The 13574-nt window shown below is 42.4% G+C and overlaps 8 protein-coding genes across 8 annotated transcripts; 4 read left to right on the top strand and 4 right to left on the bottom strand.

The window, feature by feature from the left end:
• Positions 1 to 426: 426 nt before the first annotated feature.
• On the bottom strand, positions 427 to 1450 carry K450DRAFT_236941 (uncharacterized protein). Its single transcript, XM_051588338.1, has 5 exons — positions 1429 to 1450; positions 1356 to 1362; positions 1112 to 1295; positions 662 to 797; positions 427 to 587 (listed from the first exon to the last, which is right to left on the bottom strand). Exons 3-5 carry the CDS (start codon positions 1112 to 1114, stop codon positions 445 to 447), a joined length of 282 nt encoding a protein of 93 aa, XP_051445423.1. The 5' UTR covers positions 1115 to 1295; positions 1356 to 1362; positions 1429 to 1450; the 3' UTR covers positions 427 to 444.
• A 666-nt stretch (positions 1451 to 2116) lies between these two features.
• On the top strand, positions 2117 to 4846 carry K450DRAFT_236931 (uncharacterized protein). Its single transcript, XM_051588337.1, has 8 exons — positions 2117 to 2281; positions 2364 to 2408; positions 2479 to 3064; positions 3134 to 3650; positions 3727 to 4077; positions 4136 to 4306; positions 4377 to 4586; positions 4650 to 4846. Exons 1-8 carry the CDS (start codon positions 2125 to 2127, stop codon positions 4782 to 4784), a joined length of 2172 nt encoding a protein of 723 aa, XP_051445422.1. The 5' UTR covers positions 2117 to 2124; the 3' UTR covers positions 4785 to 4846.
• On the bottom strand, positions 4715 to 6543 carry K450DRAFT_236928 (uncharacterized protein). Its single transcript, XM_051588336.1, has 7 exons — positions 6486 to 6543; positions 6326 to 6424; positions 5732 to 6262; positions 5573 to 5669; positions 5382 to 5475; positions 4866 to 5302; positions 4715 to 4784 (listed from the first exon to the last, which is right to left on the bottom strand). Exons 1-6 carry the CDS (start codon positions 6519 to 6521, stop codon positions 4909 to 4911), a joined length of 1251 nt encoding a protein of 416 aa, XP_051445421.1. The 5' UTR covers positions 6522 to 6543; the 3' UTR covers positions 4715 to 4784; positions 4866 to 4908.
• A 486-nt stretch (positions 6544 to 7029) lies between these two features.
• Positions 7030 to 7500, top strand: K450DRAFT_236925 (uncharacterized protein). Its single transcript, XM_051588335.1, has 2 exons — positions 7030 to 7226; positions 7295 to 7500. Exons 1-2 carry the CDS (start codon positions 7127 to 7129, stop codon positions 7456 to 7458), a joined length of 264 nt encoding a protein of 87 aa, XP_051445420.1. The 5' UTR covers positions 7030 to 7126; the 3' UTR covers positions 7459 to 7500.
• Positions 7501 to 7643: 143 nt separating this feature from the next.
• Positions 7644 to 9090, top strand: K450DRAFT_236922 (uncharacterized protein). Its single transcript, XM_051588334.1, has 8 exons — positions 7644 to 7686; positions 7758 to 7790; positions 7865 to 7999; positions 8070 to 8163; positions 8232 to 8357; positions 8433 to 8606; positions 8693 to 8916; positions 8983 to 9090. Exons 1-8 carry the CDS (start codon positions 7684 to 7686, stop codon positions 9055 to 9057), a joined length of 864 nt encoding a protein of 287 aa, XP_051445419.1. The 5' UTR covers positions 7644 to 7683; the 3' UTR covers positions 9058 to 9090.
• On the bottom strand, positions 8930 to 9822 carry K450DRAFT_236916 (uncharacterized protein). The gene is made up of 4 exons (XM_051588333.1): positions 9689 to 9822; positions 9660 to 9664; positions 9344 to 9513; positions 8930 to 9265 (listed from the first exon to the last, which is right to left on the bottom strand). The coding sequence occupies exons 1-4, from the start codon at positions 9790 to 9792 to the stop codon at positions 9065 to 9067; spliced, it is 480 nt and encodes a 159-aa protein (XP_051445418.1). The 5' UTR covers positions 9793 to 9822; the 3' UTR covers positions 8930 to 9064.
• Positions 9823 to 9888: 66 nt separating this feature from the next.
• K450DRAFT_43962 (uncharacterized protein) lies at positions 9889 to 13092 on the top strand. The gene is made up of 11 exons (XM_051593817.1): positions 9889 to 10093; positions 10177 to 10291; positions 10354 to 10505; positions 10574 to 10666; positions 10738 to 10914; positions 10988 to 11138; positions 11209 to 11419; positions 11484 to 11652; positions 11722 to 11850; positions 11913 to 12186; positions 12263 to 13092. The coding sequence occupies exons 1-11, from the start codon at positions 9929 to 9931 to the stop codon at positions 13006 to 13008; spliced, it is 2382 nt and encodes a 793-aa protein (XP_051445417.1). The 5' UTR covers positions 9889 to 9928; the 3' UTR covers positions 13009 to 13092.
• Positions 13093 to 13573, bottom strand: K450DRAFT_236910 (uncharacterized protein). The gene has a single exon (XM_051588332.1). The coding sequence runs from the start codon at positions 13452 to 13454 to the stop codon at positions 13176 to 13178; it is 279 nt and encodes a 92-aa protein (XP_051445416.1). The 5' UTR covers positions 13455 to 13573; the 3' UTR covers positions 13093 to 13175.
• Position 13574: the final 1 nt, after the last annotated feature.

The raw sequence follows: 13574 nt of genomic DNA, 5'->3' as shown, positions 1-13574 counted from the left end.
CGTTCTGTCTGTATGCCATGTGTTCGTATAGCTAGCGCTGTATCCCTCCCCCTCCCCTCCCCCTCCTACGCAAGTCATTCGCATTTGCGGCCTCAAGTACGGTCAATGTACTACAGGTCGTACGCTTTTCAGCACCTTGCAATATAAACCCACTGCCGTTTGAGGCCCTTCATCATCATACCTAGATGCCGGGTTATAGGTACGCGGTGAACATACCTTTATACTACAAATAAAATGCATTGAAAGCAAAATTGAAATCAAAAAACCCATAAGTGTCTGAACAGTTCATCAAAAATTATTTCCAAGTGTGTATCTGGATCTCCTTGCAGGCTAGTTTATTTAGATTCACCAACAAAAAAGAAAAAGTTCAGAGACAAAAACGTTATATGGATGAGGTTTTTAATGTAAAAGTCTCATTGAGTACAACGGGGAGGTTGCAAACATTTAAGCAGTGGAAGCCTTGACTTGCTTCTTAGCCTGAGTACCTTCACGGAAACCGTTCTTGAAACGGCGGGAGACGTCCTTGAGGTGGCGCATGCGTCCAGTACCGGTGGTCTTTCTACGCTGGGACTTGACGGACCAGTTGACTATGAAGATGGGAACGTTCAGTCTCTCATATACGGGAATTATGTGTGAATTTTACGTCGAATCAACAACTTACAGGAACGGATCTTGGCAGCGGGGTAGCCGCAGGAAGCGCAGGTCTTCTTCTGGTTGTGGAAAGCGCGGTTTCCGCAACGTCTGCAGAGAGTGTGCGACTTGGTGTGACGCTTACCGAACGAGGTGGTACCCTTGGTCTATCATTCAATGCAAAAATCCGTGTTAGTAACATAGTATATTGATAGTTCTGGACTTCTTCAATTTGCTGACGGTTGAAATTGCTTTTTCGACATCGAGTAAAGTCAATTCAGAGGTCATTGCCGCACTAATGCCGAATAATGGTCTGTTCCATAGCATGTCCCAATGTCGGCCAATATGAGATGAATTACGGTGCGAATGTCGAAATGTCGCAGATATACATCAATCGATTCATCATCCAATTCATCCATCCGTATCGTATCGAATCCGTATACCGATAATCCATCACTGCAGTATTAAAGTCATATCTCACCATTGCGAAAAAAGAAGGACTTGACTAACTGGGCAACCACAAGGTATATGAGGCCTTGCACTCAGTCAAAAAATTGCTCACGTGAACAAAATTGACGCTGGTTTTTGTTTTCTGTGTCGGGATTTAAAGTACTTCTTGCTCGGCTATCATCCACATAAAAAATCTCGAAGCCCCTCACGGTATTCTGAGAGACTCCGTTAGAATATACTCACTCGAAACCGTTCCTTAGCATATCGTATTTTACCTTATTGCTTCAATACAGCATTAGCTATCATATTATGTAATAGATATATGTTAAATGAAGATGTTGTACTTACTTGGTTCCTTGCGCTGCCGTCGTTGAATTTTTACACACAATTTACCATCTCATAATTTTTGATCTTTTAAATGTCTAACAGTCTAATACAAGTGAAAAAAGAGTATTCGAACTCTTTCCAGTTAAAGATACCGTTCACGCGTGTCTAAACTCCTTCATATTCTCCCTTATACCCCTTATAAATCAGCATCTTGAATTTGTAAATAACTCCCAGATATGAACGAACATTTTGTATCTACTTATTCAAGGTACATTTGATTTTTCTTTTTTTTTCCAAGCTGATATTATATCTGTAAATGTAGAGAAGTAGTCTGCAAAATTTTATGGCCGTGATTGACCACTTGCTTGGCCAATGCTCACCTCCTTGTAAATGCTGTTGATCAGTAACAGATTAGTAAATCATTGAATTCAACAGATTATTTGTTCTGTAAACATCAATTGTGTATTCTACTAAATTGAAAAATTAACCGCGTGCTTACACGTTGGTTTATGAATATATTTTTTTATTTAATAAAAGTCGATAGCACCGTCAGCTAGGCGAATAGAAATAAACTAACAGCCAATAAAAGGACTTCTGAATGCAGGAAGTAAAAAAAGCTCCCCCTGACGGATGCAGATGTTTGTGGCCGGCGAGTAGTTTAAAGACAACGAATTTGGGATCTTTATTTCTTCTTTGGCCGTTTTCGATTACCTTGTCATGCTTGGGGTTTTTCAAGATTTACTCAAAATGACCGGCTTTCCAATGGAATCGACTGGTGTATGTCAATCGCAGACTTGTCTGTTGACAGCTGCTTCCATTCTACATGACATCGATAAGAAAGTGGATCCATGTACAGATTTTTATCAGTATTCCTGTACGTAGCTATTTCGACTGAAAATACAACGCAGCAAAGGTTTTAATACGCAAATCTTTTTCATTTGTAAAAAAAAAATAAGGTGGAGGCTGGATAAATGCGCATAAGATTAGAGATGATCAAGCTCGTAAGTCGTTATAGGTACAATGAACTGTTGCAGCGACTTCCAGTATTCACCAAACAAGAGAAATTAATAGAAACTGGCTCTTTTGACAACGTCTCTGAAGATATCGAAAATATACTGAAGCAGATTTTCGAAAATACTTACGACAACTTGCATACTTTTGGCAACTTTACTGTAGATCCCGATTTGAAGGCAAAAGACGAAGAAATTTTTGACAAGGCCAAACACTACTATGAGAGCTGTATTGACGAAGCTGCCATCGACAGCCGCGGAAGTGAACCGATTCGCACTCTCCTGGAAAAGTTCAACTCCATATGGGAAGACAGTAAAAGAAATAACATTGAATCTATTACTTCCGCAATGTCCTTTTTAATCTCGAACGGCGCATATCCGTTCTTTGCGTTTGACGGAGATGCAGATGCGGAAAATCCTGGAGTTAACACTCTTACTCTCGGACAAAGTGGTCTGCAACTTCCTTCAAAGCAATACTATACTGTACCAGCAACAATGGAACTGTACAAAGGAGCAGTCAACGACATTTGGTCAGCTATATTCACGCAGAAGGATAGTAAAATTTTTGGTGCGGACCATAACATTTCAGCAGCAGTCGACAGTCTTGTCAAATTCGAAACAGCTTTGGCTAATATCAGCAATAGCTCGTAAGTACATTGGTATGCGAGTGTTTCGGTTGTTGGATGATGAAAATAGTTTTAAGCTCTGTATTGTAGAGACGAATTGCGCGACCCTGTTGCAAACTATAATCCTATGACCGTCAAAAATCTGACCTCAACAGTTCCGAATATCGATTGGCACTTAATGGTGTCTAAACTGCAAGCTTCAACTGTTCCCGTAGATACTATTATAGTAGAGTCTCCTCAATATCTTGTCAGTGTTGGAAAACTCATCGCTGAGACCGACGTCATGATCGTGCGATACCATTTTATTAATGTTTTGATATTTTCGCTCATCGATACTCTATCCACGTCAATTCGGGCACCTAATGTCAAGCTCTCAGCGATTTTGGATGGCACAAAAGTTATTCCTCCCCGCTGGAAAACTTGCATGCGTAATGTTGGAGATGTTCTCGGACAACTTGTCGGTCGGTACTATGCCATAACGAAATTTGGCACAGATGCTCAAAGTTTTTCAGACGCCTTTTTGCACACCATAAGAGATTCTCTGGAGCAACGCCTACAGGCTCTTGATTTCCTAGATGATGTAACCAGACAAAGGGCTTTGGATAAGGTACGTCTTATAACCTGTTGCAACTCTCTAGTGATGTGTTCAGAAAATGGTTAAATCGCAGTCTTGAATTTAATAGCTTCATAAAATTGTTCAAAAAGTTGGCTACAGTAAATCCGAACCAGACGTCATGTCGCCAGAGTCCCTGGATATGTATTACAAAAGCATTTCATCAATCCCTGACCAGTACTTTGATAACTACCTCTCTTACCTACAATGGGACTCCAAGCGCACGTGGGAGATCTATGGCAAACCTGTGAACAGACTACGCTGGGGAATGAATCCACAAGACGTCAATGCCTACTACAACCCACTTTTGAACGAAATTGTATTTCCAGCTGGCATTCTCCAAATGCCCTTCTTTGATTTGGAATATCCAAGTTGTCTCAACTATGGTGGCATTGGTGCCGTAATGGGACATGAACTGACGGTATGTGCGATCATCTCACCTTAAGATAATGGTCATCAGCTAATGGAATACACCACAGCATGCCTTCGATGATTCGGGTAGACAATACGATGAAGACGGAAGAATAGCTTCCTGGTGGTTGAAGGAGACTGAGGCAAAATTCGATGAGAGAGCACAATGCTTTGTCAAACAGTACTCAGCCTTTACGGTGACTGGGTCTGACAATCAATCTGTCAATGTCAATGGAAAGGTAACAAACGGTACATCATGAGAACAAAATGAAGTTCAGGTTTATTAATCAGGCGATGGTTTTGGAAAAGCTTACTCTCGGAGAGAACTTGGCGGATAATGGTGGCGTACTCATCGCCTTCAATGCCTGGCGTAACAGTTTAGCTAATGCGACAGTGGATCAACCCAATAGCGAACAAACTTTACCTGGACTTGAAGAGTTCACTCCTGAACAGCTCTTCTTCATCAACTATGGACGTATCTGGTGCCAAAACATCAGACCAGAGAAAAGTGTTAAAAGGGTGAGTGTACAATGAAAACAGAAGATGACATACTTTTTCCGTACTGAGCGCTTTACACCATAGATTTATACCGATCCACATTCGCCGAACAGATGGCGCGTTAATGGTGTGGCTCAAAACTCGGACGAATTCGCCAAAGCTTTCAAATGCCCTCCAAAAGCGCCAATGAACACCGAAGCCAAATGTCATCTATGGTAGCTTGTATATCATTTGCATGCTATTTCTTAATAAAACATTGCAGGATAAGAACCCATTGTACTTGGAAAGGATATACTTTACATATTGTAACAGGAATGTCTAAATGTCAAATCCATCGTCTACTTTACTTGTATAGTTTGTTAAATTCTCTACCGATAAGCATGCGACGAATTTCACTGGTACCGGCGCCAATCTCATAGAGTTTGGCATCTCGCAGAATGCGACCAGTGGGAAAGTCATTGATATATCCATTTCCGCCAAGGCATTGGATAGCATCCAAGGCGACTTCAGTAGCGCGTTCAGCAGAATAAAGAATAACACCAGCACAATCCTTGTTGCTGACTTGTCCATTGTCACAAGCGCGAGCTACAGCATACACATAGGCTCTTGATGCATTGAGCTTAGTGTACATGTCAGCAACCTTTCCTTGGACAAGTTGGAACTCGCCAATAGCTTGACCAAACTGTTTTCGCTCATGAACATATGGAACGGTGATATCCAAGGCAGCTTGCATGAGACTGTAGGATGAATTCCGTCAATAAATGAGGAGGTCAAATCTATCTCGATTTTCAAATCAACGGATGAAACACAGCTTACCCCAATGGTCCACCAGACAAGACTAGTCGCTCCAAGTCCAATCCACTCATAAGAACATAGACACCCTTTCCTACTTGTCCGAGGACATTCTCGGCTAGCGTTTGGTAAATCGCAATGGATCGGGTACGGAAAATGGTCAGTTTTGCAAACCGCATTGGATTAAACTACGCCTCTTGTTTTAAGGTATTTACCTGGTACTTCACAATCCTCGAATATAAGTTCACAGGTGTTGGAACCGCGCATGCCCAATTTGTCAAGTTTTTGAGCAGTAGAAAAGCCCTTGAAGCCCTAGTTGTGCAGGTATGTCAGACTTGCATGCAGAAATCATCATAGCCTATCATTTCACATACCTTTTCAATCAAGAAAGCAGTAATTCCTCTAGCACCAGCCTGAGGATCCGTCTTGGCATATACAACCAACACATCAGCATCGGGACCATTTGTGATCCAGAACTTGTTGCCGTTCAAGATGTATTTATCACCCTTCTTCTCGGCGCGTAGTCTCATGCTGGTAACATCAGACCCAGAACCAGGCTCAGACATGGCTAAGGCACCAACATGGTCACCACTGATCAACTTGGGGAGGTATTTTTGCTTTTGTTCCTCATTACCGTTTCTAACAATTTGGTTGACACAGAGGTTGGAATGGGCACCGTAACTCAAGGCAACTGATCCGCTTGCTCGAGAAATTTCCTCCATAACAAAGGTATGTTCCATGTAGCCCAATCCTAAACCGCCATACTTTTCTGGAGCTGTAATACCCAAAAGGCCCATATCTCCGAACTTCTTCCACATATCCATTGGAAAGGTGTTGTCCTTGTCAATTTCCGTGGCACGGGGGGCTAATTCAGATTGGGCAAATTGATGCACAGCTTCTCGAAGCTAATAGTCCAAAAGTTTAGTATCCCGAGTCAAAAAGTCAATAAATACAGTGTACTGATTTACCTCAGCTTGCTCAGTCGTCAAGCCAGCAACGGCAGCGTTGTAAGTAGCTGAAATTATCGTTCTCCTGTGGAGAGCAGGCTTGAGCCATGAACGAGTGGTCTATGCGTTTGTTAGCACCATCATTGTTTTCAAATCAACACAGTCTATTTTTTTATCCTACTTGTTTGGCTGAGCGAGATAATATAGAAGACAACATGGAAGGGGAAGGAGAAAAACCTGAAGAATGTGCAGGCAAGTTTCCCACGCACTCTCATGAAAATCTATCGGCAACGTCACGCACTCTCCCTTAATGAAAGTCCGCTCTTGCCGTTTCTCCACACTGCCGCTGAACTGACCCTACGACGCACAGTCAGGCACAACTCTCACTTTACTTTGCAGTAGCTTTGGAATCGCAGGCCACCTTGATACTCAGCAGCCAACCGGCTATTTCTGGCTATCTGCTGAGTTATTGCATACTATATCTTTAAAAGCCAGGTTAATGACCTTGAGTCCAAAATGACGATGAGAAGCACGTCAATTGGACCAACAATCCAACCAACGTAAGTTACCTTCTGTTTCCAGCAATGGCCATGTGGGTAAAATATCTTCTTGCTATGCTTGTCTGTGTGATGAGCTGGTATTCAATCCGGGAGGGGGGTTACACTTGCACCATCGGAGTACAATCAAACAAATTCAATTCGCCTGTAAACTCCATCATTGCAATCAGCCCGGTGCACCTCTTTTCCTTTCATTCTAATCATTTAACCGCACTTCAACTCCTCCACTCCTTTTCCATTCATACATACGTCTTCCTCCCCACCAATGGGTCTCATCGATAAACTCAAAGCTCACATAGAAGTCTGGAAGATTGAAAAATACACGAAGCGTAGAGACGTCAATACCCCTGACTTTGAGCGCAAAGGTGAATCTCTTTCCTTTTACTGTAATAGCACCAATATAACCCAATTTACGTTATCTCTGTTTGAAAAGATGCCGAGTATTATCGAGACCACTATCAGAATGGTGTTTATCTTCAACAAGGTCCCGACGCCAATAGTCGCTCTAACTCTACCATAGGCAGACGCTCTACTCTTATTCGCAAGAAAAGCGAGAGAATCGTCCGATGCTCCGAAGTGTACAATACCACACAATAAAACATATTCCCTCTTCTTTATTTTTCATTTATTACACATATGCGCTATTTCTGTATGCTTACGTTGAATGCTGCTGACATTGCTTCAGATGAATATAAGGGCATGGGATGGGCTCCATTTGCGCTTTTTGGGTAAAAGTTAAATTTTTGTCAAACGACCAAACACGCGAGCAAAGGAGGGTCACAGCGGAATTTATAATTTTCCTTTGTCGTTCACCTAGATCCAATGGTACTGATTTCAGCTTTGCTACTTCAAAGGGTCAGTCTCCATCCAACGTGCTAATGACTTTTTCATTGCAGTCGTCTAGAGCGAGAAGACAACGCATCCTTAGGGTATTGTTTGAATGCAGTGAATGGACCTGACGGCTTGAAATTAGTTTTGAATTAATCCATTATGGATCGAATAGGACGAAGACGACGAAGACGACGAATACACTCAGCCTTCAACGTCGGGTACGCAACGCGAGTCGAAGAGAATACGTCAAGAAGATTCATCGTATAATGAGCTGGACTCACAACTAACGGCAGAGCAAACTTCGCAGGTAAGAGAACACTAAGAGAAAATATGCAACCCGGGACTGTTCTCACTCCAAAACCATCATTACGCGCCAGGACCTCGAAAGAAAAGTCAATGACACAGTTAGATACGCGTTGGCTTGCGAGCACCGAAAACAAGTCATTCGGAAAGACGATATCGCCCGAAAAGGTACGCATCCATTTTCCAAATTGATGACTCTTTGTCACTGCATACTGAATCGGCATTTCTGTCCTCAGTCCTTACTGATCGATCGCGCTCGTTCCCTGCTATCTTTGACAAGACTCAGGCAAAGTTGAGGCATCTTTTTGGCATGGAATTGACCGAGTTGGTCTCGAAAGAGAAATCGAATCCAGCTAAACGAGGTTGGTGATTTTGCTTGTATGCATATGCATAAAGTTTCCCGCCGCAGGGTTGACATGTTTTGTTCTTCTCTATAGCAGCGGCAAATGGAAAGGTGGTATTAAGCAAAACGTACGTTTTAAGAAATATCCTTCCCGAAGAGCAGAATGACCCTCAGATCATACACCACACCGATGACGAATATCAATCTACTGGATTGCTTTATGTCATCCTTTCGCTTATATTTGTCAACGAGCAAAGTATGAACGATGGTCAGTATCTTGATTTGTTTCAATCACCAGAAGGAGGCAAAACGAGAATTATTGGTATTGAATACGATTCCATTCCATTTTACCAGAACTGCTTATGTCTCATCTAAATCGATTACGGATACCAGAGGAATCGGAAACGTTTGGCGATCGCGCTAGAATGCTGGATGGATTTGTCAAGCAAGGATACCTTCAGCGCCAAAAGTTGAATGCAGAGGTCGCTCAAAGTGACCAGCCTGTTTTCCAATACTCTTGGGGTCCTCGTGCCAAAGCTGAAGTTCCAGAACAAAATATGGTTGGGCTCATTTCAAGCGTAAGAAAAGCACTCTTGATGAAAGTTTGTCCAAATGAACATATTGTAACAAGCTTTATTCAATAGGTCTATCACGTACAAGGCAGTGAATTAGATAGACTACAAGATTCAATCTACAAGGCTGCTTCTATCGACACATAGAGATGTATCAATCTTCATGTTGATTGAAAAATGGTCGTAATTTTTCAGCTTCCTCCTTCATTTCGTCTATGGAGCGCGGTTTTCGTTCGTCATTATCGACTCTTTTAACACCCGCTGCTTGTTTACCATCCAATTCGTCGTAGATATCATCATTGTTGGCCCAATCTCCTGCTTTTCGCGGTATAATATGCATATGAACATGAGGTACCTAGCGAGTCGTTTAAACATTTGTAAAAAAAAAAGAGAGGTTCTTAGCGACACACAATAAATATCGTGTTGTACATACCGTTTGTCCAGCTTGAGGGCCATCTTGCATAGCCATAGTAAGAGAAGTTGCATCAAACTCTTTTTCAATAACTTTTCCAATTGTTTGAGCACTCAAGATCATATCTGTCGCCTCGTCGGAAGTCATTTCTGCAAAACGAGGAACAATACGTCTGGGTATGACCATGACATCTATTTGGAAGAGTCAAGTATAATCGCTAGAGATGAAGAGTGGTCATCAAATAAAAAAGGTTGGTTATGTTATATGCAGGTGAATACAGGTGTATTCTGCTTAAAAAAGGATACGACCACTTGCACGATATTAGCGTTTTGCTGTAGACCAGTCTTCATTCGGCGATCAACTTACGGCGTAATTGGCTTGAGATTGACCAGACCGATGCAGAACTTGCTCTTATAAAAGACTTGATTCTCGCAAAGCTTGTGAGGTCCGAAATTGTATAGTTTCTGCATGGTAATGGGTTAAGAAACGTTACTGACGGGTAACGACCTAAAAAGATTATAACCCCAGCCGAGAATGAATTTCCCATTTCTTTTGGTAGACTCGCAGGACGAAAAAAATAGTCCGTCTGCTCGTTTTCCGTTTTCAATGATCTCGTCGGTTAACGATGGAGACACGCCTACCACAGACATGCAGGCTCCAAGTCTGTTAGAATCGTCTTTACAGTTGTCCAATGCTCTGATGCAAACTGACAATGACTCACACTCTACCTTATTTCGATCGGCCTCCAACGACCAGCTGAATGGCACAACTGTGAGTTATAGCGCTCCTCACATAACACGTACTCATTTGATAGACCTCCATTAACTTTGAACATATCTAACGACTTCACATAGAATCACACAACCAAACGACCGCGCATTACTCGCGAATCCGTCTTTCGATTCGGAAGATCTAAGCAACCAATCGTCGATGCTGTTCCTGCTTCACCGTCACCACCTCCTGCACAAGGTAAACCGAGTTCCCATATCTTGATGGAATATTTGATCTGCCACTAATCATTATCCTTGTAGAAGAGAAGATGGCAGAGGTTCGATCGCTGTTAGACGAGCTTCGACTGCAATTGATGGCAGCCCAAAGCGACAAAGCAATGCTGGAGTCCACGTTCGAGACGGAAAAGGCGGAATTGCTTCGCACCATACACGAAAAAATAAAGGAGAAAACGGTAAGAGTCTTACTGTGTTTTCCAAGAACCTTTTTGGCCCTCCTGCTAAACTCCATGAACAATGATAGGAAGCCGAATCTCGCGCTGTATATCACTTTCAGCAGGTTGAACTGTTGAAGAAATCAAACAAAGAACTTGAAACTGAACTAGAGACATTTAAGGTAAAGACTGTTCATACAAATTTCACTTGTCGTTATTTATCGCGCTGGCATCATTAACACTATGTGGACAGGGAATGAGAGATGATGAACGAATACAGCTGCGAGCGGAAAATTCAGATATGAAGCAGGAGCTGAGAACATTAAAACGAGAATACGAGTCTGCTCGTCAGGATTGGTCGCTAAAGGAGGCAGAATATGTCAGAGAAAGAGATCAAATGAAGATAACTGTAGACGCTTTAACTCAGCAGGTAAAGAAACAACAGACGTATTCTATTTTACCATCCCTCTTTTGTATGCGACTTAACACCCCGTAAACATTAGCAACAGCAAAATTCTGAGCTTTTGAAGCAACGTCTGGATGAAGCAACAATTACAATGCAGCGTCTGGCAAGCTGTGAAACCGACTTACAGAAATACCAGGCACTCGATCTTGATCCTGAACACATCAAACACGTTGAAGAGGAATTGCACTGTAAGTATTGTGTTAAATGTAACTGGGGGCACCACCGAGCTTCGCAGGCTTTATTGACATTCGTACACAGCACATGTCGCAAATGTACATCGTCTAGAAAAGGAGAACGGTATACTTAATAGAGATCTGCGACATTACAAATCTATTTACCAAAACGTAGAAAAGTTACGAGAGCAAAAGTATGAACTGGAACACCAACTGCGAAATATGGCGGTGTTCAAGGATAAATCTGTCCAATTGGAAGTGGAAAACGCTGCCATTAAACGTGAAAGAGCAGAATGGTAAATGTTGGACTATATGGTTTGGAAGCTCAATGAATCGCATTAACAAATATCGATGTCGTAGGGCTACTTTTCTGGAGAATGCGGATAATATTGGATTTACCACGCCATATACTGTTTGCAGAGAACTCAATCTTTTACGAAGTGAAAAGTCTTCTGCTGCGAAAGTTGAGGATGATTTGTCCGAGCTTATGAAAAGCCAGGAGACGCTATTGATGGAAGCTGAAAAACGTGTAAGTGATACGTGTTCCTCGCTGAGATCAGCATTGTGAATGTTCATGGAGCTGATAGCAAACTTTCAGATACTGGAGCTGAATGCACAGATTCAACAAAAAGACAACCTGCGACAAGTTGATCAAGTCAATACTGATATTCTCATGAAAGACAAACAATTACTACAAAAAGAAATAGGCATTCTCAGAGAGCAGCTGGTAAGACTGGTCGTTGTCTTATTCCATAGTACAACGCATCTCTGACACTCCTTGCCTTGCAGAAATCTTATGACATTGAAGAAATTACTTACTTGAGCGAACGGTACGACTCAGCCAAGACCCAGCGTCTCAACGAACTTGAAGGCCTGCTCGGACAATATCGTGTTGAAATTGAAGCACTACGCACCATGATGACAGCCGAACGAACCAGAGCACTGCAAGATCGCTCAGGGCAACAGGCTGACAACATGCCTGCTATTCTACAGCTCCCTACCGGAGAGCAGATCAAAGCTAGTTTGGTCGATCTGGCCACAGCCAAAATTGATCTTATGAAAAGTAAGAAAACAGAGTTGGCAATAACGCTAAGCTTCTTTGCTTGTGCGCTTTTTACTTATCAACTATAACTTTGCAGAATTGTCGAATCTAGATGTCGAATTCCAGCTCAAGACAAAGGACCTGGAGGTCTTGCAGAAGCAAATTGATATCTTACGACATGGTCTAGTTGTAGGCGGTTTGAACGAAGAACTTATACGAAGCGTTGCTGAGGTTCAACCAGTACCCACCACCAGTGTGCACGACGAGGACAGTCCAATGACAGAAAGCAAAGAGCCAAAGCAGCGGATATTACAACTCAAGGATAACCCGGCCTCAAAAGAGCAAGCCATACGGCAAAGTATGTTGGATGACTTGAAGAAAGAGAATCAAGAGTTGATTGCTCGACTTCAGCAGTCCAGTGATGGCACGGCGATGGCTGGCGTCATAGAGTCTACTATTCCAGCTCAAAGCTTCGACAACTTGCAGGCTGAGAAGGAACAAATGGTGACTACAGTTGCACAGAAGGAGAAAAGAATTCTTCGAATGCAACAAGTTTGGGCAGCCAAAGTACGAGAATACCATGAAGCTGTTGCAAGCTTGTTAGGCTACAAAGTTGACTTTTCTGCTGACGGCATGGTTCGGCTGGCCTCCATGTACGCGGACCCCAACGATATTTCATTCGTTTTCAAGTCATCAGAAAACGATCAAGGCACCCTCAAGATTGTTGGAGCGAACAAGGATATGTACATGAAGACTTTGGAGAGTAGCTACAACTATTGTGTCAATGAACGTGGCAGCATTCCAGCATTTTTGAGCGCCGTGACCATGGAATTAATCGATTAGTAAGTACAGCCAATGTTGAATTGGTAAACAGAAGGAAAATGCGGTTGAAGATAAGCGCTAGAATACTGATACGTACTGTTTACAGTCAACCTTTCAATGGAGACCGAGACCATGAAATGACTGAAGAGCCCGAGGACCATGATGAGCATGAAGAAGATTGTCATGACTCAATTCAACACAATACCGGAAATTATTATGAGATTGAAGAGGATAGCGAAGATGTCGTATATGAAGACGATGAACCCGAGGAACAAGATCAATACGATGAAGAAGACGATGATGATGAGCCCCTCCAAGAGTACGAAGATATAGAAGAGGAGGAAGAGGAACATCATGACGATCATGAATTTGACCACCACAGTTTCCAAGAGGATGAGGACTTGGATGACGAAGAAGCTGAAGAAGACGACGACGAAGAGGGGGATGATGAAGGCGAAATACCTCATCAAGATCCCACACACTACATAATTGACGATGATGATGATTAGGCCATATTCCCCACCCCAAGCTTGTACAATAAAAATTTCCCCTACAACTTTTCTCACTAAACTTTGCCCATTGATTTT

Source organism: Umbelopsis ramanniana (assembly GCF_025399195.1).
Source record: "Umbelopsis ramanniana AG unplaced genomic scaffold K450scaffold_21, whole genome shotgun sequence".
Classification (NCBI taxonomy): domain Eukaryota; kingdom Fungi; phylum Mucoromycota; class Umbelopsidomycetes; order Umbelopsidales; family Umbelopsidaceae; genus Umbelopsis; species Umbelopsis ramanniana.
This window is presented reverse-complemented; position numbering and strand designations above follow the sequence as displayed.

Coding starts and splice junctions, on each gene's coding strand:
- K450DRAFT_236941 (XM_051588338.1), bottom strand. Junction 588..661: donor CGCTGCCAAGATCCGTTCCT/GTAAGTTGTTGA, acceptor CCATCTTCATAG/TCAACTGGTCCGTCAAGTCC.
- K450DRAFT_236931 (XM_051588337.1), top strand. CDS start 2,125: ATGCTTGGGGTTTTTCAAGATTTACTCAAAATGACCGGCTTTCCAATG. Junction 4,307..4,376: donor CTGTCAATGTCAATGGAAAG/GTAACAAACGGT, acceptor GTTTTGGAAAAG/CTTACTCTCGGAGAGAACTT. Junction 4,587..4,649: donor CAGAGAAAAGTGTTAAAAGG/GTGAGTGTACAA, acceptor TTTACACCATAG/ATTTATACCGATCCACATTC.
- K450DRAFT_236928 (XM_051588336.1), bottom strand. CDS start 6,521: ATGTTGTCTTCTATATTATCTCGCTCAGCCAAACAA. Junction 6,425..6,485: donor TATCTCGCTCAGCCAAACAA/GTAGGATAAAAA, acceptor ACAAACGCATAG/ACCACTCGTTCATGGCTCAA. Junction 5,303..5,381: donor TTGTCTGGTGGACCATTGGG/GTAAGCTGTGTT, acceptor TTCATCCTACAG/TCTCATGCAAGCTGCCTTGG.
- K450DRAFT_236925 (XM_051588335.1), top strand. CDS start 7,127: ATGGGTCTCATCGATAAACTCAAAGCTCACATAGAAGTCTGGAAGATT. Junction 7,227..7,294: donor CCCTGACTTTGAGCGCAAAG/GTGAATCTCTTT, acceptor CTGTTTGAAAAG/ATGCCGAGTATTATCGAGAC.
- K450DRAFT_236922 (XM_051588334.1), top strand. Junction 8,000..8,069: donor CGGCAGAGCAAACTTCGCAG/GTAAGAGAACAC, acceptor ATTACGCGCCAG/GACCTCGAAAGAAAAGTCAA. Junction 8,917..8,982: donor TGGTTGGGCTCATTTCAAGC/GTAAGAAAAGCA, acceptor TTTATTCAATAG/GTCTATCACGTACAAGGCAG.
- K450DRAFT_236916 (XM_051588333.1), bottom strand. CDS start 9,792: ATGCAGAAACTATACAATTTCGGACCTCACAAGCTTTGCGAGAATCAA. Junction 9,266..9,343: donor GCCCTCAAGCTGGACAAACG/GTATGTACAACA, acceptor ACGACTCGCTAG/GTACCTCATGTTCATATGCA.
- K450DRAFT_43962 (XM_051593817.1), top strand. CDS start 9,929: ATGATCTCGTCGGTTAACGATGGAGACACGCCTACCACAGACATGCAG. Junction 10,915..10,987: donor TAGACGCTTTAACTCAGCAG/GTAAAGAAACAA, acceptor CGTAAACATTAG/CAACAGCAAAATTCTGAGCT. Junction 11,420..11,483: donor AAACGTGAAAGAGCAGAATG/GTAAATGTTGGA, acceptor TCGATGTCGTAG/GGCTACTTTTCTGGAGAATG.
- K450DRAFT_236910 (XM_051588332.1), bottom strand. CDS start 13,454: ATGAGGTATTTCGCCTTCATCATCCCCCTCTTCGTCGTCGTCTTCTTC.